This window comes from Pelodiscus sinensis, chromosome 6 (assembly GCF_052426305.1).
Source record: "Pelodiscus sinensis isolate ZL-2025 chromosome 6, ASM5242630v1, whole genome shotgun sequence".
Taxonomy (NCBI): Eukaryota; Metazoa; Chordata; order Testudines; family Trionychidae; genus Pelodiscus; species Pelodiscus sinensis.
In genome coordinates this window covers 18367873-18390503 of record NC_143057.1, presented here as the reverse complement: position 1 = coordinate 18390503, position 22631 = coordinate 18367873, and the positions used below count along the sequence as shown (strand labels likewise).

Below are 22631 nucleotides of genomic sequence, written 5' to 3'. Positions count from 1 at the left end.
GCTTCAGCAAAGTGACGTTGACCATTTTCTTGCCTAGACTTTATTGCTCCACTCTGCTCACTCCATCCTCAGTCATGTTCACCAGGCTGGGGCAAGGATGTGGGGTGCAGGCTTTGGTCTTGGGCTGAGGGGTTTGGAGTGTGGAAGGGCATTGGGCTGCACCTGGGCTTGGGATGTAGGAGAGGCTCAGGGCTGAAGCAGGGGTTCAGGACACAAGCTCCCCTCCAACTAGAAACTGCTTACCTCATATGGCTCCCAGGTGGTGGCACAGAGGGGTTAAGGCAGGTTCACCTCCACCCAGGCCCTGCACCACTCCCCAGAGTGGCCAGCACGGGCAGCAGCAGCGCCTGTGGGGAGAAGCAGGTTGCTATACGCACTGCCCTCCCAATCCACAGGCACCACCCACACACCTCCATTGGCTATGGTTCCCTGTTCCCAGCCAACAGGCGCTCCTGGGCATTGGGTATGTAGGGCAGGAGAAGGCTCTGCCCTCCCGAACTGCAAGGCATAGCCCTGCCCACACTGCTCTCCCAGAATGCTTAACTATAGGTGTTTAGGGTGGAGTATTGCTGCCCCCAATGCCCACCCTCCCAGTGTTCTGGGGCTGAGGAGTGGTGTGCCTTCCTCCCTCCCCCACTGCTCTGAGTCTAGAGGCCAGGCCAGACCACGCAGTGCAGCACACCCTGCCTTCTCCCTCCCTGTGGCTGGAAAGGGGAGTGCACATGTGGCCCACCGGCCCACCTCCTGGGGGTGGGGCCGGGGGCTTGCTTCCCCCCAGTCCTGCCTTCACCAGCCACCCATGCAAGAGCTGCAAGGGAAATGCTTATAGGCAAGGGCAGCATGTGGAACCCCCTACTCCACTTCCCTCAGGATGGGTAGGGACACGCTGGCTGCTTCAGGCAAGGGCAGCATGTGGAACCCCCTACTCCACTTCCCTCAGGATGGGTAGGAACATGCTGGCTGCTTCAGAGAACAGCACAGGGCAAGGGAGTGTCTGCCTTAACCCCACTGAGCTGCTGGGTTGTTAGTGGCCAAATCTCCCAATTTTTTCCTGCACGGGCCTCCACAAGGAGCCGCCATTGTGACAGCCTTTTTCACGGCCAATACGGTCTTGGGATGTATTAGGCGAGGCATTTCCAGTAGGGATAAGGAGGTGTTAGTGCCATTATACAAGGCATTGGTGAGACCCCATTTGGAATACTGTGTGCAGTTCTGGTCTCCCATGTTTAAGAAGGATGAATTCAAACTGGAACAGGTACAAAGAAGGGCCACTAGGATGATCCGAGGAATGGAAAACCTGTCTTATGTAAAGAGACTCAAGGAGCTTGGCTTGTTTACCTTAACCAAAAGAAGGCTGAGGGGGGACATGATTGTACTCTTCAAATATATTAGAGGGATAAATACCAGGGAGGGAGAGGAATTATTTAAGATTAATACCAACGTGGACAAGAACAAATGGATATAAGCTGGCTAGTAGGAAGTTTAGACTTGAGATTAGATGAAGGTTTCTAACCATTAGAATCATAGGACTGGAAGGGACCTCGAGAGGTCATTGAGTCCAGCCCCCCACCTTCAAGGCAGGACCAAGCTCTGTCTACAATTAGAGGAGTGAGGTTCTGGAACGGCCTTCCAAGGGAAGTAGTGGGGGCAAAAGATCTATCTGGTTTCAAGATTAAACTAGATGGGTTTATGAAGGGGATGGTTTGATGAGGTAACATGATCTTGGTAACTAATTGACCATTCATTATCAGTGGGAAATAGGTCAATGGAGGGATGATAGGAGTTACTATAGAGAACTTTCTGGGTGTCTGGCTGGTGAGTCTTGCCCACATGCTCAGGGTTTAGCTGATCGCCATATTTGGGGTCGGGAAGGAATTTTCCTCCAGGGTAGATTGGCAGAGGCCCTGGAGGTTTTTCGCCTTCCTCTGTAGCATGGGGTACAGATCACAGCTGGAGGATTCTCTCCATCTTGGGGTCTTCAAAGTATTTGAAGGCTTCAATATCAGATATAGGTGAGAGGATTATTCTAGGAGGGGTGGGTGAGATTGTGGCCTGCACTGTGCAGGGGGTCAGACTAGATGATCATAATGGTCCCTTCTGACCTTAAAGTCTATGAGTCCAATAAGGGGCAGAGGTGTTGGGTACATCAGCTGTGTTTACTCTAGCCACACCCTGCACCAGAGGCAGAGCTATGGCTGTGGACATCCTGGCCTTTGCTGCCAGCTTGCTGGAAGACGAGAGATGTTTCCTAGTAGAAACTGAAGTTTTGTCCCTGTCTGAGCCCTTTCCAGAAGAGGGAGGACCTTCACAAGGCAGCAGATGCGACCTTTCATCGAGGAAGGTCGTTAAGTGAGTCTATCAATCACACCTTGCCCAGGCTGTGCAGTTGGAGCAGTGGGGACACCTCTGAAAGAGATGGCCCTCTCCAGCTGCTTTATGCATAAAGAATGTATGTTGGAGATGAGCACAGGGTCACTGCAGGAGTCACTCTAAGCCTGGGGAAACTAGGCATACTGAATGGGGGTGAAACCAAGCAAGAAAATTCTCCCTACAGATTTTTTTTTTTTTTAAAGAGACAGGAATAAAGGGTCTGGAAAATTTGGATAATGAGAAAACTGAAGTAAATATTTAACTATTCTGTTGTTTTAGGCTGAAGGAGGGTGAGTGCAAGGAGCTCTGTCTACTACCGATGAACTGAGGCATCAGGCCACATGTGTAGCCAATGGACACTAATGGCAGGAAAAAGTGTTACTGCACATGTGCAGTGTGGCACAGCTAGGGGAAAAAAAAAAATAATCGCTGATCTCCAGTGTGGGGATGCACCAGTGCTTGAAGTGGAGAATCTACAAGGACAGCACACAAATAAGTATAAGATCCCTATGGACTCCAATATGGTGGGGGTCCCATTGGTGCCAATACCACTGTGGTGAGTAGTTGTGATCAGGCTGGTATGTCAGCTGTTGGTCAAGCCCGTTGACACTTAAAAGTGGGCAAATGAGAACATCTTGCATCCTCATCTGTGGAAAAGAGGAGAAAGCCCTGAGAGTAGCCACAGCATGGTGCCTCTAAGGTAGGCAAGAGGGATGCTGCTGCAAGAGGGAGGCTTACAAGTCTCTGCAGTGAATGGCCACGGTGTGGCCAGTCGAGGTATTGCAGCCTGAGCATACAACTGCAGTGCGATTTGCAGAAGAGGAAGGACATGGCCCTGCCTGGCATAGAGCCATTGCACTAAGCACATATTAGCTGTTGTGCAGAGTCTGAGGTGCTGACAGTGAATCCATATTAGGGATGTTAAACATTTAAACACATTTTAACTACTGAAGTTTTCAGTAGTTATGTGGGACAGCAATCAGCGCCCTAGGATGTGGTGTGCATGGTAAGCCATCTTTTAAACTGGCTGCCCACATGCAACAGTTACCATCTTCGTGCTCCCCCATCACATGCTACTGCAAAGGATACAGAGGCAGCAGCATGCAAGAGTTGGGGGGTGGGGGAGAGGAGGTAGTTCCCTTGAAACTGGTGCACACCAGAAACCAGCTTTTAAGCCAGCTCCTCTCATACTTGCAGCCTGTGTAACCACAGAGGTCTGAAGTCCCTTTCTCTGCATGCCTTGGATTTTATTTTAGCAATGGGCACATTTCTGGGGGATATATCCCTCACCCAAGTGTTGTAGAGCAGGCTTTTTCTGACCATGGCCTTCGCGTATAGCCCATCCTGCCACACAAGGCCCCTCACAGAAAAACCAGACCGTGAGATACTCAGAGGAGAATGGGAAGCACAATGCAGCTTTCTGTAAGTGTAATTTAGCCTTACAGGCCTCCTGGGACTTACAGGCTCTGAAAAATAGGGAGGTGAGCATGAAAAGATAGAACACAGCTGCAAGAGATAAATAAGACTCACTTGACCAGTCCTTGAAGGTAGGGAGGTAGGCATAGGAAGATAAGACCAAAACTGCCATGCACACTGACCATGCCCGCACCCATCATTGTCCACGGGGCCGTCAGGCGGGCATCATGAAAAATCCTATAGGGCAATATTTCACATTGCCTCATTACAAGCCTATCAGGCCCGGCCAGGGAACAAATCCTAATACGGTCCCAGATATCAGCTGATGTTATAAAAGACCCTCGACCCCTTTGTTCAGTGAGGTTCCGAGTGTTGAGGGCACGTGTCTTTTTTGGCCTGGCTGAAGGATTGATCACCCTGAGGCTGCCTCCCCACCCTTTGAGTCAAAGATAGGGATGCGCGAGTCCTGAGCATGCTCCGAGTTTGTGTGTCTTTAGGTTGTTATTGTTGCTGGATTTGTAAGTAGTGCTTAACTAAACCAATAATATATTTAACAGTTGAATCGTGTTAATTTCACTGTGTAATTCTGTAAAGTGTAACTGAGTTCTATTAACCACACTGTGTAAATTGTATAATCTTGTGTTGTGTAGTGGTGTTGTATTTAGGCTAAGTATAAGTGTTAGAAATAGTAACCCAGGAGTTAAATTGTAGAGGTAGATTAATAACTAACTCCACTAGCTGCCTAAAATAACCATAGAGGGGCTAGCTGTGGACAAAGTTTTTATTATATTGGCTGTGTTTTTGTATTTTTTGCTTGCATGCTGTGCTGCCTTAAGAGAATTAGAAACAGTCATTTGGTATAGTTAAATTGTAATCAAAGAAGTTTGTAATTAGTTAAGTATAGCTAAGTTTAGGTTTTTCCACCCTGTATAAGCATTAGGTAATTGCTTGTTTTTTAAAATCATTTGAAAGTTATTTGGTTTTGATAAAAGAATCATTCCATTTAATAAAAATCATGTTTCACCCTCATCCAGTAGTTTTCACTGGGTAGTCGACTTTAACCCTTGAGGCTCCCACAACATCACCGAACCAAGGTGTAACACCAAGCAATGGACACACTGGCATGCCCATCAGAGATGGGTATAGTCTCCCTGCAGGAGGTACATCATGAAGCCTGTGGAGCTGTTAAGTCTGCTGAAGCAGAGCAGTTTCTTTTCTTCTAGCAACACTAGCTAACTAAGAAACTATCCTAACTACAGAAGGCCTGAGGAGAGTACTGAGACGGACTCTACTCATCTCTGGCTGCGGACGGAAGAAAAGGAACTGAGGACAATGGGTCCTGCACTTGGATCATTAAATGGACCAAGAGATGAGAGCCACATGACCTGGAGGTACACTGCTGTAAAAAGCTGTGTGAAGGAATAGAGATGCACCAAAGCCTGTAGTGGAGCACACAAGGACCTCTCTCGGGGAAGGAAGAGAAGGTTACTTATCACCATAGTAACTGATCTTCAAGATGAGTGTCCTCGTGGGTGCTCCACATTCAGGTCAGCGCGCCGCCATGCCTCAAGTAGAGATTTTGTAGCAGTGTCCCTGGAGCCATGCACGAGTGCACCAGCAGCCGCGTGCGGTTAGACTGCAGGCATCATGTATGTACAAGCCCCTCCCTCTCAGTTCCTTCTCTACCCTGAAACGATGGCTTCAGAAGGCCAGGATCCCAAAGTAAGAGGGGAGGAAGAGAGGGTTGGGGAGCACCCACAGGGATACTCATTTCAAAGAATATCAGTTACTATTGAGGTAAGTAACCTCTTCAAGAGAGATGTCCCCGAGGATGCTCCACATTAGGAGACTACAAAGCAATTTCCCTTTAGGGAAGTAGGGGCTTCGGATCTGGCAAACAAAAAAAAAAGCTGTGGAAAGAACCACCTCAGCTAGTTGCAGGTTGGAAAAACTCCCTGCATAAGTGCATAGTGGTTTGCCAGTGTGCGGTTGGAGGATGTGCAGATGTCTCTTATGGGTACTTTATGGAGGAGCTATAGAGGTAGCCATGGCTCTGGTTGAGTGTGCCTTTATGCTCTCTGGAGGTAGCACATTTGACTGCGTGCAGCAAAGCTTGATGCAACCTGAGATCAAATGGGAGAGTCTCTGATGAGACAGCCCGGCCCTCATTGCAGTTTGCTATTGAAACAAATAGTCCAGGAGATGCTCAGAACGGTCTTTTGCGCAGGTCCAGAGTATGCATCTTCATCTCAAAAGAGCTAGAGTGTGGTTTGACAAAGAAGGTGGGAAGGTGTATTGTCTGGTTGATGTGGAAGGAGGAGTGTACTTGGGGAGAAATTTGGGATGGATATACAACGTGACCTTTTCTTTAAAAAAAAAGGTTGTGTATGGGGGATCCACCATTAGGGCTGCAATCTCTCCTAGCCATGAGGAAAAACAGTTCATGGACAAGTGTAATGAGGTGGTTGCCATTAGATCAACAGGTGGTCTAGGTAAAGCATTCAATACTAAATGCAGTAGCATTGGTGGAATGATATCTGGATCAAATGCCTGTAGGCCCTTTAAGAACCTCTTGGTGAATGGATGAGCAAATATGGAAGAGTCGTCTACCTTAGAGTGGAATGTACTAAGAGCCGCAAGGTGAACTTTAATGGAGCTTATCATGAGGACTACTTGCTTAAGGTGCAGAAGATAGAGGATGTTGAAGGAACCAGCTGGTGACTAGCATATGACATTGAGAATCTTTTCCATTTCTGAAGGAAAGTCTAGAGGGTAGCTCTGCGCCCTACTGTGTAGAAGGACCATTTGTACTTGCTGTGAGCAAGTTTAATGTAGTCCGAGAACCATCCAAGAGACTCCTTCCAGTGTGGTGGGTGGAGGTTCGGATGGCAATTGTGGAAGCCTGAGTGAAGGAGGAGATCCCTCAGGCAAGGAAGAGTGAGATGTCGCCACTAAGAAGGGAAACCATGGCTGGCATGGCCATGCTGGTGCTATAGGTATGAGATGAGCCATGTCCCTCATCTTGTGAACTGCACCGTGCAATAGGGTTATAGGAGGAAACACGTAGAATAGGTGATATGTCCATGTGATGGAGAAAGGCATCTCCCATTGATTCCTTGCATATTCCTGCCCTGGAACAGAATAGGGGGCATTGGCTGTTGGTAGGGTGACCCTGCAGGTGGAAGATGTCCGCCAGTATGTGCAGGCTCATTTGTCACTGATGTTCAACCAGGCGGGCTCTGCTGAGTACAGCTGCTGTTGTAGTCAGGGCACCTGGAAGATGCACTGTAGTGATAATGGTGTTGTATTTCAGGCACAGAGGCCATAACAGCCAAGTGCTCAAGATCGGGCTCTGCCAGGATAATTTATGTAAAAACATTGCTGCAACAGTCTATGTACAGTCTGATGTGCCTGTTGGCAATGAATGGGAGGAATTTGACACATGCATTCATGACTGTCCGCAGTTCTAGGACTTTTTGTGCAACTTTATTGGTGCTGCACCGGCGACCCTGACAGGTATGTCGTAAGTGAGCACCCCATCTTGTAGGAGATGCATCCGTAATGGAGACGGATGCTTCTGGTGGGTGAAAGGGGACTCCGAACCAAGGTTCCATGGGCTCAGCCACCAGTGTAAGAATTCCTTAGCTATCTCTGGAAGGGCTAGGGAGTCCAGCACCAATCCTATTCAATTTATTCATAAGTGATCTAGAGAAAGGGGTAAAGCAGTGAGGTGACGAAGTTTGTGGATGATAAACTGTTCAAGATAATCAAGACCAAAGCAGACTGAAGAACTTCAAAAAGATCTCAAACAGTGATATGGCAACAAAATGACAAATGAAATTTAATGTGTCAAGTAATACACATTGGAAAAAATAACCCCAACTATACATACAATATGATGGGGGCTAGTTTAGCTACAACTAATCAGGAAAGATCCTGGAGTTATTATGGATAGTTCTCTTGAAAACGTCCACACAGTATGCAGCGGCAGTCAAAAAAGCAAATAAGATGCTAGGAATTATTAAAAAGGGATAGAAAATCTCTTATTGCTCCTATATAAAACTATAATGCACCCACATCTTGAATACTGTGTACAGCTGTGGTCTTACCGCCTCAAAAAACATTTTGGCATTAGAAAAGGTTCAGAAAAGGGCAACTAAAATGATTAGGGGTTTGGAACTGGTCCCATGTTTAGAAAAGAGGAGACTAAGGGGGAGGAAAATGAGAGGGGAATATAAAATCATGAGTGGTGTCGAGAAGGTGAATAAAGAAAAGTTATTTGCTTGTTCCCATAATATAAGAAATAGAAAACATCAAATGAAATAGGTAGCAGGTTTAAAACCAATAAAAGAAAGTTCTTCACATAGTGCAAGTCAGCCTGTGAAACTCCTTGCCAGTGGAGGCAGTGAAGGCTAGGACTATAACAGTTTAAAAAATGCTAGATAAATTCATGGATGTTAGTTCCATAAAAGGTTATTAGCCAGGGGGTAAGGAATGTTGCCCCTGGCCAGAGACAAATTGCTTGATCATTGTCTTCAGTCTACCCCCTTTGGGGCATCTGTTGACTAGTCTGTGACTGTTGGGAATTGGTAGAGCAAGGGTGTCATCATTGGTTTCTGCTTCTGTTCTGTTGCTGCTAGTCTTGTCTATTTAGTGTTGTGCATATCGGGGGGGGGGAAAATCGAGGTCTTGGATAGGGCTGATACTTGGTTGTGGATCCCCAAAGACCAGAATGATTCCAGAGTGATGCTTTGGGAGTGGAGAATTTAATTGGAGTTAGCTGCAAACAACTTCTGGCAGTCAAAAGGTAGATCTTCTACTGTAGTTTGAATCTCCCTGGGGAGAATGGAGTGGAGCTAAGCCATGATAACCTCATTACTACCGTTGTTGCTGTACAACATGCAGGCGTGTCATCAGCATCTAAGATGGTCTGTAATGCTGTTCTTGCAATCACGACCCTTAGAGACCAGTGCTTTATAGTGTTGCCTCTTTCTTGAAGACATCCTTGAGGCTAAGTCGTTCAGTTTGGTGTAATTTCTGTAATCATTTGCTCAATCAAGTTGCGTAATTCAAGATGTGAAACTGTAAAGTGGGAGTCATATGTGTTGCACCAGAATGAATCAAACCTTTTGCTTTCGAGGTCTGATAGGGTAGCCCAATATTCTTGCTGCTTCAATTTTAGTTGTGCAGCTTCAACCATGGAGGGAATTTGGTGCTAGGTGAGAGATTCAGAACCATTGAGTAGGACATAATATTTATCAGTTTTCTTAGCCATCGAAGAGATTGACTCTGGAGTTTGCCACACCATCTTTGCTGGTTCCATTATTGCTGGATTAATTGGCAATGGTATTTTTGATGGTGTTACTGAGTGCCGTTTGTCTGTTAGCTCGTGCTGATTTTCCACAACCTCATGAAGAAGGTTTAATTCTACAGCTACACGTTTAACAAGGTCTTGGAAATGTGCAGCATCGTCTGAAGTCATTGAAGCTGGTGCCAGAGACCCTCCCTCCACTGGAGGGAGGTTATTTGGGTCAGGAGTGTGTGAGTGGATCCCATTGTATTTGTTTTGAAGGGCAATATTGCACAGTGTGTCATTTCTGCCCATGCTGGAGTTTGTAATATTGCCATTAGTACCAGTATTGGCAGTAGGGGTAAAGCTAAAGTGGAGGTACCCAGGGATTGCCATGATATGAAGGCATACTCCCAATCTGGAAGAGTAAATACTCACAGCTGTGTAAGGAGAATTCTCTGGTGAAAAAACTCCTAGAGAAGTCATCATCAGATTGGGATGAAATCTTTTTTTCCCCCTGAGTGTGATCTGATGTGAGCATAGCAGAGAGCACTCAGCTTGTAAAAATGGTGAGTTAAAAGTAGACAAGACTAGTAAGAATCTGTGTAGAGTATAATGCCCAACAGGTGCTGTTGGTAACGTAATGGGAGGCAGAGGCACTGAATCATACCTCGGTGCCGAGGGCAGTTGTGCCACATCAGATGCCTCTGTGGTAGCAGCTGAGTTGCCTGTTAACGTGATCAGCGCCACGCTCTCATGCTGTGTTAGCAAGATTGTATCATTGCTGGATGGTGCTGCAGCTAATGAGGCAGGCAACTTGAAGCCTGTCACCTCAGTGTGATTTAGTACATGCACACTGTTTGTCTCTGTTGGGGGCTCCAAAGACGCCAGCAGTGTCATACGTGCTCTCGGCACCGGCCATGAGGGAAGATGGCTACTTCAGTGCCGTAGCCCCTTGAGGGGCTGAGGAGGCTTGCTTTTTTGGCAGGCTTTGGATCCCTACTGCTTAAGTTCCTCAGGCTGCTAGCCCGGATCAGAGACTGGTTTAAGTCAGTTTTCCAATAAAAAAAAAACTTGAGGCAGAGGTCTCTAACTTTGTGCCCACAATTTTTGCTTTGCACAATGAGCACAATTTTAGCTCTTCAGTAGTGACAGATGGCAGAACAAGGAACAATGGTCTCAAGTTGTGGTGGGATAGGTCCAGGTTGGATATTAGGAGAAACTATTTCGCTAGGAAGGTAGTGAAGCACTGGAATGGGTTACCTAGGGAAGTAGTGGAGTCTCCATCCCTAGAGGTGTTTAAGTCTTGGCTTGACAAAGCCCTGACCGGGTTGATTTAGTTGGGACTAGTCCTGCCTAGATCAGGGGGCTGGACTTGATGACCTTCTGAGGTCTCTTCCAGCTCTATGGTTCTATGATTCTATGAAGGCATTTCTGAGCATTATGCTGCACTATGAGGCAGTGGACCCATTGTGAGTGCCCATCCGATATCAGGACAGGCTCCTTACAGGAGATGGAGCACTCAAACTCTGGTGAGCCAGGCATGCCTGTGGAAACAGACTGCAGGAAGAGATTAACTGGGAGAGAAAGAAAGAAAAAGAAAAAACCCTAACTAATCTAGATTTTTTAATGAAGTAATTAAGTATTTAAACTCACTAATTACATTATAATGAATTTTACTGGTTTTAAGTAGTATAATCATCTGGACACGAAGACGCTAGGGGAGCACTGCTGAGTCCATCTGTAGCCAGAGGTGGTAGAGAAGTAACTGAGGAGTGGGAGCTCACGCATACACAATGCCTGCAGTCTAACAGCATGCAAGTACCGGTGCACATGTGCATGGCCCCAGAGACACTGCTACAAAAATCTCTGCTCTGAGACTCAGTAGCAGTGCCCTGACCCTATTGTGGAGCACCCCCAGGGACACTCCTCTCGAAGAATACAAATTATGAAATGCAAAGACCAGCCAAAAACCTAAAAGAACACTTGAAAACAAGTATAACACCACCACTGGCATGTGTTGGGTTGGGAGGGGAGTGTAAAAGAGCATTGAGAGAATGACAAGGACACTCAGTGTGAGTGACATTTGCATTGCTGAGCACACCCGACAAGCAGTGATCATCAAACTCCTGCTACACTAAGTCCTATCATGCCCCCCCCCCAAAAAAAAAGAGATGAGGGAAAAGGGTGGGGGGAGGTCACCATCAGCACCTCCTCTCCCACCTGCACAGCAAGCAGGAGGCTCCTGAGGGGCAGCTTCAAAGCAGACAGCAGGAGCAGCTGAAATGCTGGCACTTGTGCTCTTGACTGGTTTGTCCTGAAGGCTATCCCGTCAGGTTCCAGGATCTACTAGTAGATCCCCAACTTACTGGTTGTTAACCACTGATCTAGTCTGATCTCTTGCATGTTGTAGGCCACAGAACTCCACCCACTCTCTCCAGTAACTCAGCCATAGCTTAGGTGTGTATTAGAGAAGTTATCGAATCATGGCTTAGACTTAAACTTCTGGAGAATACACCATTTATACAGCTTTAAACCTGTGTCCCATGCAGCAGAGAACATAGAAACCGGAGTCTAAAAATTTTATGTGGTGGAAATTCCTTTTTCCTGACCCCAAAAATGGCCATTAATGGGACTCAACCTGTGGGAAAGAATTTACTGTGACTCAAGAGCCCTCCCTACCTAGTGCCCCAGCACTGGCCATTGGAATATCTGCTCTAGTGTCACAAATCAGCTACCTGCCATTGCAGGCAATGTCAGTATGCCATGCACTCCATATCGAGTTCAGTTTTTAAAGCCAGTTAGTATTCTTGGCAACCCCCCTTCTCCCCCATGCTCCTTTTAGGAGGCTGCTCCAGAATTTCCCTCTGATTAGAAACCTTCACCTAATTTCAAGGCTAAAACTTGCTGATTGTCAGTTTATCCACAGGGATTCCCAGTAAGGAAGAGTTAACTGGCCTCTAGTGAGTATTCCATGAATTCATCCACAGCGATAGGCAACAGGAGATTGAGGACCTGAATGCTGGACTCCAACTTGCAGCCAGGGAGGAGTAGGGGAGCTAGAAGTAGAATAGGCTGGCCAGCTAGCCTGACTAGAGAAGAACAGTATCTGAGGACCAAAGTGCTAAGCTCCTGAAGCTCCCCTTTCCCTGGAACATGGAGGGAGTGAGAAGTCAGGCCACCCTGAAAACACTGAGATCCAACACCAGGGAAATGGAGCAACAGTTCCCCGCCCCCCAGCCAAAAAAAAGCTATTTTGAACTGGAGTCTTAGTGACATGTATGGGGAAGGAGGGAGGGGAAGAATGTCACAGTGCTACAAGTAATACTGCCATAGAATTTGTTCCATTGCACAGATTGGTTGTACAGATCACATGAACTCCACTATCCAGGAGGGAATAGAGACTGTGCTCTAGGCACATGCACAGGTGCAGCATGCTGCCAAGCCAGTCCTCTTTTCCACAAGAGGCAATGGCTGGGTGGTTCCTGGCAGCAAGTTCCCCACTCCAGCAGCAGCACTACTGCCATTGAGTAAAATGCCTGCAGAGGTCTACGCTACTTGGAAGATGGAACTCAAGAAAGAGCATGCAATCAGAGCAAGTGGCCACAGACCAGCTCTCAGTGGAGAGGTGTAGTGTCCTTTTAATGCATTTATGCGTATGGGCTATAGGTTTTCTTTAGACTTTAGCCAGAACTCCCCTTTTCCTGCAGTCACACTCCTAAATCTAACTTTCAGAATAGAACTGAAGTCTTTGTAAGCTGGAACCTCTACTTTTCTATTCCACAATACTGCTCACTGAAATCTTAGAGGAACAGCTAAAGAAAGGGGAAGTTTTGCCAAAATTTAAATTAAGGGCAAAAAAAGTCAGTTTGAAAAATTCCAGCAGCTAGACTGGCTAGAAAAGAAGCCTCCCCTATTAGATCAAAATCAGCAAATGGAGGTTGATACCTCATGGAGGAGCAGCAAGAGAAGCAGCTTGGCAGAAATGTAAGCGGCAGCTGAAGAAATCTGTTTAAAAAAGCTGCATCTGAAAAATTAGCTAGCAATATATACGCTTGGAAGAGCTGGAAATGGAATACTCAAATCTTTACACAAAACAGCAAGTCCTTGAGATATGAGAAGTTATGTATATAAAACAAACTTCATCTAAAAATAATTCAAGCTAAGCTTTGCTATAGCTATGACTGGTCAACAGTTTAAATACTTCTAACACACACACACTGACAGCTGGCAAAGGGAATAGGAGGAAAACACTAAAATACAACCTTTTGTTTTGTTGTTTAAACATATGTATACACAACCACCCAGTAGTCTGCGTAAAAATATTTAGAAGTTCTTAAGTGTATGGCTTTAAACATCTTCATCCTAGAGAGAGGTGTGACCTGTGTTACAGTTTACACTAAAAGTTAAATATATATATATATATATATATTCATTCCATTCAGTCATATTAGTTGCAACTTTTCAGCCAGAACAGACAGTGTGCATCATCAAGAACGCTGCATTAGAAATGCTGCAGGATAAAGCTACCTTATGGCGAGTATGCCCCACACATCAATCCACTCCCAACACTGAAAAATAAGAAGCTTCAGATTTCATCTCTTTCCTTGTGGGTGGGGGGGGGGGGGGAGATTAAGCTGTGCTTTTCCACCAGCTGGGCTTAGAACAAACCAAAGTTCCAAATGAATTAATCAAAATTCTCACACCAGTCAACATCCACATCTCAATACCCTTTTCCAAAAAGTCTAGCTACTATAGCATTCAAAGGCCCCCCATTAGCATTTACATTCCTCACCTACCAACTTGGATGAAATTCCAGTAAAAAAAAAAAAAACAAAAAACAAAAAAAAACACACACACATTTTAAACTTTCTTCTGAAGTTAGAATACAGTATATCGACAACCTAGCAATATACTTATGTTTCTTCCACCTGACTCCCACAATTCACAGTAGCTGAATGTTATGCAAAAATGCTGGCTTGAAGAGCACACTGTGCATATGCAAAGTTACAGTGCCAACATACCTGTTATTTTGTCTCTTACAAGCTTACAGGACTCTATCTCCCCAATGCTTCCAAAAAGACTCTTCAGCTCCTCTTGTGTCATGTTTTGAGGAAGGTAGTTGACTATTAAATTGGTCTTGCTGTCCTCTGTGTTTCCAGTGTCAACTGGTGAAGAGCAGTTGTTGTTTATGGTGGTTGGACCATTGGCTGTGTTATTGCAAGTTGGTCCATTAGACAGTTGTGTTTCCATTGCAGAAATTACCTGCTGAACACAAAATAAACACTGTCAGAATTCATATTTCCAAATTATAGATATTCCAGTCAAGAATATAAAGACTTGTCACTATACACAAATGGTTACTGGAAACCTGGAAATAATGCCTCTACAAAAAGGAGGTTTACTTCTAAACACCTTACTCTAACAAATAGAGGCAACGAAGTTTGAGACTTACTAAGACTGCTTCTACAAAGTGCAGTCAAATTAAAGAAAAAACTTATTTACTACACAGAAACAATTCGCTTCCAACTACAGAAATTACATCAACACATTTTAATCCGTTATGAAGGATAATTCTGAACAGTTTACAACTGAGCACCAAAAACAGTACAAAATGCAATTTAAACACAATGTAGTCCTTTGGTTATTTTTCCAGCATTGAAAAAAAAATCTGCCAATATTCAAAAATATTGATGGTGGGCACTGGAAAAAAATTGGATTAAATAAGAGATTAAACTGATTATACACAATAGAGAAATTGGGATGGATGGAAACTCAAGCTCTTCTTCCTTGAGGAATTTAAGGCCATTGTCTTCACCTCTGTTGGTCATAGCATTTAAATAGTTCTTATAGTACTTGCTCAAATGAGTGATTATACTGCAGAATTTTAATCTACACCAAAAAGATGAACAGACAATTCAGATACAGAAGAGGTCATTAAAGAGCCAATACTTGCCTACATGGTATCTGAGATCTATTCCAATTAAGTGGGATACCCACTGCACAGTCACTGTGGACAAGGCAATTTTTTAATGGCAGCCACTGTATCCAAGACAATTATTGTACCCACTTACAGAACTAACTACAGAGTGGCTTCCACATCTAAATAGGAATGGTCAGGTTTGGTACCTAATAAAATAGGAGGCTCCAACATTTAAAAAGAATCTTGAGTACGAATCACAAAATATCCTCAGAAGGTAATTAGTGCTCAAATCTAATTTTGATAGTTCCAAAGAGGATATTTCAGACAAAAACATGTTAACTAATAAATCTGTAGCTTAAGTAGCTAAATTCTCTTATGAAGTAGACTGTTTTCAAAGCCTGGAAAATTGATTTCGAGTTTAAGTTTCTTCGAAAGATACTTAAGTCTCATGAAACAGTTATGGGTTTTGATTTTTTTTAAACTAGTTTACAAGTAGGACAATTCCTTAGGATATTTACAAAACATGTAGAAACAGTATTGCCCAGGTGGTTTCATTTGGTTTAAAAAAAAGGTAGTTTAACATTCCTTTCCATTTAAAAAACTGGATCCAGTGTTGCTGAACTGAGCTCCCACTAAGAGAAATAGCATTTTCTTTCCTCCTGACAAAATTCTGTAGGTTAACCTGGTCCTGGCACTGTAATAAAACAAACCAGTTTCAAAGACAAGAAAGTAGCTGAGGCCAATTAAGACAAAATTACTATTCAAATATCAGGCGGAGCTGGGTGAGCCACAAATGTTGCATTCTGTCTGAAGCTCACTGGGGCTTGCATTTAAATTTTAAAATGTTCATTGATTGAAATTAGCAGGATTTAGTAAGGACAACACAATCCTCACTTAATTGCACATTTTATTTGTGTGGTTAGGAGGCAAGAATGAGATCCTAAGCCAACGTTCAAGTGAACAGCTGCAGTAGCTTGTACACACTGAAATTATATTATTGCTCAGTTATAGAACCATCTGCTCTGAAATCAAGTGATACTAATACGATATATTTTACAAATAATGCACATTCCATTGACAGAATATCAAGCAAGTATTTCAGTAGTTACTGAGTAAGTATTTTTTTTAAAGCCAGAAAAGCAGTAGTTGAAAGGTAATTTACAATTTTAAACAACTTTCAGAGTAGGACTTTAAACAAAAACCTTAGTAACCAAAAGATACAGTATACATGTTTTAAAGATTACTGTAATTTAGTATTCAGACCATACAAAACAGTTCTTACCATTCTACTCTTCAGTTTTCCGCTAGATATTTTGAATCAGCACTAAAATCTAGTTGTAATTACAAAACAAACCAGTGCAGTTTAAAAGGTCTCCAGACCACCATATTAAAAAAAATAGTTATAATATATTGTTCTGGGTCCTGACAAAAATAGAGATACAGCCAACAGCCTATATTGAAACATGAAAGCAAATAGTAGAGATTCAAAATGTTTGGTATGGCCTCAGCACTATTTAAACATGTTAAAAAGTAGCCTACAGAATTTAAGAAAAATCCCACAGACCCCAGTCCAAGGCTCTGCTGCCCACGAACCACTTCTAAGCAGAGAAGCCACATCACACAGTCTGACTGCCATGTTAGTTTGGAGTTGCCGTCTGCAATATGGACACAAAAAGTACCATATGTTAGATTAGCAAGATAATGCAACAAATCAGTTTGTACAAATTTACAGTAATTGTATTTATATTCCCAACACGTCCATGCAGTGCGGTTTAATTGAATTTGAGGCAATTCCAATCTAATCTTTTCAAACTTGGTTAAAACATTTTTCTTATGTGATTTATATGCATTAAAAAACCAGCCTAATTTACAGTACAAGCTAGTTATCTATGCACCTAGCATGGAAGCTACCTTAGAACTACACCATGTCTAAAAAGAACCATACTACAACATGAATGTTTATATCCTGTAACAAGGAACAGAAGGAGGGAAACAAATGAATCTCATTTCAATTAGGAAACAAGCTGGTCATGTACTATTTTTACCAAAAAAAGTGCTCCATTTTCCACTCTTCACACTCGAAAAAAAGTCACAACACAAGACAACACTGTGCTCCACTAGAATCCAGTCTATTCTTAACCCTGGAACTTCACATTAAAGAAAACAAGTTAAAATGGTGTACAGAAGACACATGGAAGTTCAACATTGATTTACTTACAAAAACCCTATTGAAAACAGGCAGTATACATAAAGCAGCAGCAGAGAAACAGTCAGCATTTTTTAATTGGAATAATTGAACCAATATACACAAATGTTAGAGGTAATGTTTGAATAAAGAGTATTCTTGTGTCCAAGCATTCCAACTGAATTTTTGTAAAATAGGCACAATCGCAAAGCCCAGCTGGGATTTGAGATTAGCAATGCAAGGGAGCCACTCACATAGGTAATGGGCCATTTACAATGTAATAAAACAGGGCCCGATATTAAATAGTCACAATTTCAGCATTTATACCAAAAGGAGGAGACTGCTGCTTTCTACCACAACTCAAGCTGTGCTATTCTATTCATTTTTGTTAATATCATACATACATTAACTCAACAGTTTATGGCTGTAGTTGAGTTAAGGTGGCCAGCTTTTGGAAGGCTGTTTTATGCACAATATTTGACAGAAGGTTATTCATTTAAGTGACCCATGACTGAGAAATTGTGATTTATAACTGAAAGACAAACTTAAAACAGTTTGCTTGAAAAATTAAAGCTTAGTGAGAGTTGTACCGGTAGTAAGTATTTAGTGTTCTAAATTATACCTCCATTTATGTTACAGGTTCATTAAATCTTTGAAACCACCTTTTGAGACACTGACATTTTCTCTAGTCTCCTCAATCCAAAGAGGATACTACATGATGTACCATGCTATAAATCCATAACCCATTTGCAGACTGACCCATTTGCAGACAACGGCAAGTTAAGAGTAGTAACATACACAAGAAAACCTTAAGGTAATTCTCAGATGTTTTAAGCACGGATGCTTGTCCAGGCAAACTGGATGAAGTGGTGTTGAGAGATAAAGTGTCTTATCTTGATTTACAATAGATTGTGCTCTGCTGCACTGAAGTTCAAAAAACCCAAACCCAGTAAGCTTACACATTTGAGTCACAGAAATAGGAAACTTTAGAATATCACCACCTAAGACCACTTCTCAAATTTAAAGAGTCTGACTGACTGACAACAGGAAGTTACATACTTCAAGTGGTCAACTAGTTTGCTTAATACACTGTTTGGTATTACATATGGTTCTCATTGAATCAGAACTGGATGAAACCTCAAGAGGTCATCAGTCTAATCCTCTGCCCTCACAGAAGGACCAAGCACTATCCAGATCATCCCTGACAGGTGTCTGCCTAACCTGCTTTTATATATCTCCAGTGATTTCTCCCTCCTCCTTGTAGCACCCTTTCAGAAACCTCAAATTGCTATCTTGTCCCCTGTGTCTTCTAAGCAAGCCCAATTCTTTCCCTCATGAGTCATATTTTCTAGACCTTTAATCACGTTTGGTACTCTTCTCTGGACCATCTCCAATTTCTCCACATCTTCCTTGAAATATGCCCAGAACCAGGCACAAAATACTCCAATTGAGAACTAATCAGGGAAGAGTCAAGTGGAAGAATGACTGTCTTGCTCACAACACTCCCATTAATGCCTCCCAGAATGTTTGCTTTTTTGCAACAGTGTCACACTGTTGACATTTAGGCTCTGCTCCACTAAGACTCCTAAATCCCTTTCAGCAGTACTCTTTCCTAGACAATCACTCCCCATTCTGTATGTATGAAACTGATTGTTCCTTCCTAAGTGGAGCCACTTTGCTTTTGTCCTTATTCAACTTCATCCTGTTTACCTCAGACTCTTCTCTAGTTTGTCTAGATCATTTTGATTCTATCCTCCAAAGCACTTGCAACCCCTCCCAACTTGGTATCATCTGCAAACTAAACTGTACTGTGCCATCTTCTAAATCATTAAGATATTGAACTGGTCTCAAAACCATTAATAACTACTCTGAGAATGGTCATGTTGCTCTGTCATTGGATAATCTTTTATGCTAGCAGAGAACTGAATTGGCAAAACAAATTTCCCAAAGACAGATCTTGATCTGCCATGTTTTACAATTTCACTATCACCAAGCTTGTAACACACAGCTCCAGGTTTTGTGGAAGTACAAGTCAAGATCAGCCTTTACAAAACCACCAACTTTAATTTTTTTTAAAACACTTTTAAATTCTGGCTAGAGAAGTGGCTTCAGCTACATTTTATGAACTAACGATTGCCTCCTGTCTTCCATAACAAAATTTCTAATTTACTCCCATTTTGAAGCTGTAGAGACTTTAAAGTGATCGTTTCTGATTAATATTTCTTTCAAGTTTTATCCAGGCTCCATATTCCCCTTGGAAAAGTTCTCTGGTTTTCTATCATCTCTAGAATATCTTCACTCCCTCATTGCTTTAAGAGACCCACATGGTATCGGGGGGGGGGGGGGGGGAGGAGGGAAGGGAGGGAGAGACGACGACCGACTATAAAATATTAGATGTACAAAGCAAACAAGAAAAATGGACAGTGTAATTTTCCCTTAAGTTACTCAAATCAGCCATGGTTTATTTCAGTTTATTCCACTAGTTCAATCACTACTTCATTCAAAGCAGTGAAAACAAAGCTGAAATGCAGGAAAGATTTTTCTCTTACCTAGGAATAAGAATTAGGTCTGACCGGTTGATATCTATTGGTTCTAAAGTCTTGAAGGACAAAATGACCAGAAGGAATCCATTCAATTCACTTTGATTTCTTTTCTATTTCATAAAGCTTCTTAAAATGCAAGTGCATTTATCAACTTTTTTCAAGTGCATCTAGTACATTTAAGGTAGTTCTGTTTAGCTAAAACAACTGTAAAGAGTGAGTGAATACAATTTAGTTGAATTCCCATCACTAATGTAAGAATCTGTGTATATATTTGTGTTACACACATGCATGCCCGTTTGTTCAACGTGGCATACCAACATAAGAACAGCCATACGGGGTCAGACCAGAGGCCCATCTAGCCCAGTATCCTGTTTTCTGACAGTAGGCAATGCCAGGTGCCCCAGAAGGAATGATCCCTGCTCTATCACCCATTTCCAGCTTCTGGCAAACAGATTATGGGTACCATTCCTACCCATAGATTATCCTATCCTATAGGACTGTATCTAGCTCTTTTGAATCCTGTTACAGCCCTGGTCTTCAACATCCTGTGGTCTTCAACATCCTATGGTAAGGAGTTCCATAGATTGACTGAGCTGTGTGAAAAAAATACTTCCTTGTGTTTGTATTAAACCTGCTACCTATTAATTTTGTTTGGTGACCCTTAGTTCTTATGTTATGAAAACACAAGTACATTTTTCCTGGTTTGCTTTCTCCAGTCATGATTTTATATACCTCTATCATTCCCCTCACCCCAGTCTCCTCTTTCTTAAGATGAGAAGAGTCAGTTGTATTAATCATTCTCCATGTGGCAGACGTTCCATACCCCTAATCATTTGTTGCCCTTTTCTGAACTTTCCAATGTGAATATATCTTTGAGATGAAGCAACCACATCTGGATGCAGTATTTAAGATGAACATACCATTGATTGAGAAGAGGCAATAAGATATTCTCTACCCTTTGACACTTGATAGCGTTCATGAAACATTCTGTTAAGATGACCAGATTAAAAAAAAACAAACCACTTTCGCTCAGTAAGATATGGCTCTCAGACCTGTCTGACATGGTCTGAGCAGGCGAGCTCTGCTGGGTTAAGTCACAGAGGTTCCACACCATAAAGATGTGGCAACAGCTGGTTTGAACAGTAAAAACCATTGTGGATATGCATGAGAAGATCTGGGTAGAAGTAGTGTTATCGGGACCTGTACTGAGATGTACCAATGCTGCAAGCCCCAGCCAGTGCAATTAAAAATCATGTTGGCTCAATGCCTGTTGATTTTGAGGAGAACATTGAGCAAGTGGAATGGGAAGGAAAGACTACAAGAAACCTCCTGTCCATGACAGAAGGAACACATCTGTAGTCGACCAAGGACTGATTTTGAAAGGAACAGAACAGCTGGCATTTCTCATTGTGTGTTGTTGCAAGCAGGTCCAATGGAAGAAGTGGGTCCAGTGCTGAAAAATTAAGGTGAAGATGTCTGTACTGAGACCATTCATGGCACTGAAATGATTTGCTGAGGTGACCCACAAGTCTCTTCTGGGGGTGCAGAATGTACTAGGCTTGTGGCAGGATCAAGTCACACACACACACACACACACACACACACACACACACACCCAGTTGCATTATCAATCACCAACATTCAATGTCCTGGTATAACTGGAAAGCTTGATAAGCTAGGTCAACTGCTCTTAGTCCTCCTACACAGATGTGTAGAAGCACATTGACTGTAGAATGTAGCTGGAGACAAAATGGGTGCCCTGCCTAAAGTCCAACACATCTGTAACTAGAAACATTAGTAATTGTGGCATTGCAAAGGGGACTCCTTAGCAGAGGACTGGTTCTATTCTAACCACCAGGTCAGGGAATAGACCAGCACCAGTCATGACTGCAGTGGCCCAAGTCAGTCTGGTTTGTCACACCACATATGGACATGGGGCCAAGTAGTTCGAGAGAGTTTCTCACTGTGGTAGAGGAAAACTGGGAGATTTTGAACCGCAAGTATGGGAGAAATGCCCAGACTTATGTCAAATCCAGGACTAAACTATTCCTCTGAACTGGGAACAGTAGATTTCTTTGTTCACAAGGAGACTTGTGAGCCTGCACAGATGCCCCAGAAATAAGTTGCCCTTCAACAAAAGTGAAAATTCATCTTTGGAGTCAAACAGAAGCAGCTCAGTGTATTTCATGAGGGTCAAACAAGTGCTATAGGGCTATAAGCAACTAGGGATGTTATCAGATAGTCAACTAGTTCGACTAATTGCTTCCCCCACCCCCAGCTGCCTCTGACAGTCAGGGGAGCAGGAGCTGGGGGAAGCCATCTCCCAGCACCATCTCCATGGGGGAGGGGGGAGGGAGGCAGGAGTAGCAGGGACTGGGTACCAACCAGGAATCAGCTGATTTCCAGCTCACAACCAGTCCTAGACACTGCACCTATGCTTTTGAAATGTATTCAGAGCCTACTGGCTCTGAATACATTTGAAAGGCTTGCACACCGGAGGGTGGGGTTGGGGGGGGAGGGGAGAAGAAGAGGGCAAAAGACAGGACCTGGCACAAGCTGGCAATCAGCTGGCCTGGTTTGCCCTGGGTGGCCCTTGCTGCACACCAGTTAACTCTGCCGCAGCTCCCACACTTGTCAGCTAGTTGACAAAAAAAATCAACTAATCCATTAGTTGATTAAACACAATTTAACATCCCTAATAGTAGGCATATCTACTAGCCAGACTTGCTGATTTGCAATACTCAGTTGCAACCCCCGTCAAATAGACCTTTTGGCCATATAAGTCTAGGTGAGTTGCCTCCCTAGTTTTAGGGGAAGGCTCCTGAAACCTTGTTGTGCTCTGATTGGCCACATCTATCACAAGAGTCCAGGTGCAAGATACTCACACCCTTTGGAAGGGACAAA

The 22631-nt window shown here is 43.4% G+C and overlaps 1 protein-coding gene across 7 annotated transcripts in view; it reads right to left on the bottom strand.

The window, feature by feature from the left end:
• Nucleotides 1-22631, bottom strand: part of ELAVL2 (ELAV like RNA binding protein 2) — a 201619-nt gene that overhangs the window by 99658 nt on the left and 79330 nt on the right. For 3 of the 7 annotated variants that reach the window (XM_075931470.2, XM_075931469.2, XM_075931474.2), the window contains exons 2-3: nucleotides 16564-16654; nucleotides 14101-14344 (exon numbers count right to left, since the gene is read on the bottom strand). In XM_075931470.2, the coding sequence (XP_075787585.1) occupies nucleotides 14101-14344; nucleotides 16564-16635 (316 nt within the window). In that variant the 5' untranslated portion in view covers nucleotides 16636-16654. The remainder of the gene's footprint in view (nucleotides 1-14100; nucleotides 14345-16563; nucleotides 16655-22631) is intronic. The other 4 variants (XM_075931478.2, XM_075931476.2, XM_075931472.2 and 1 more) reach the window with 3 other exon arrangements.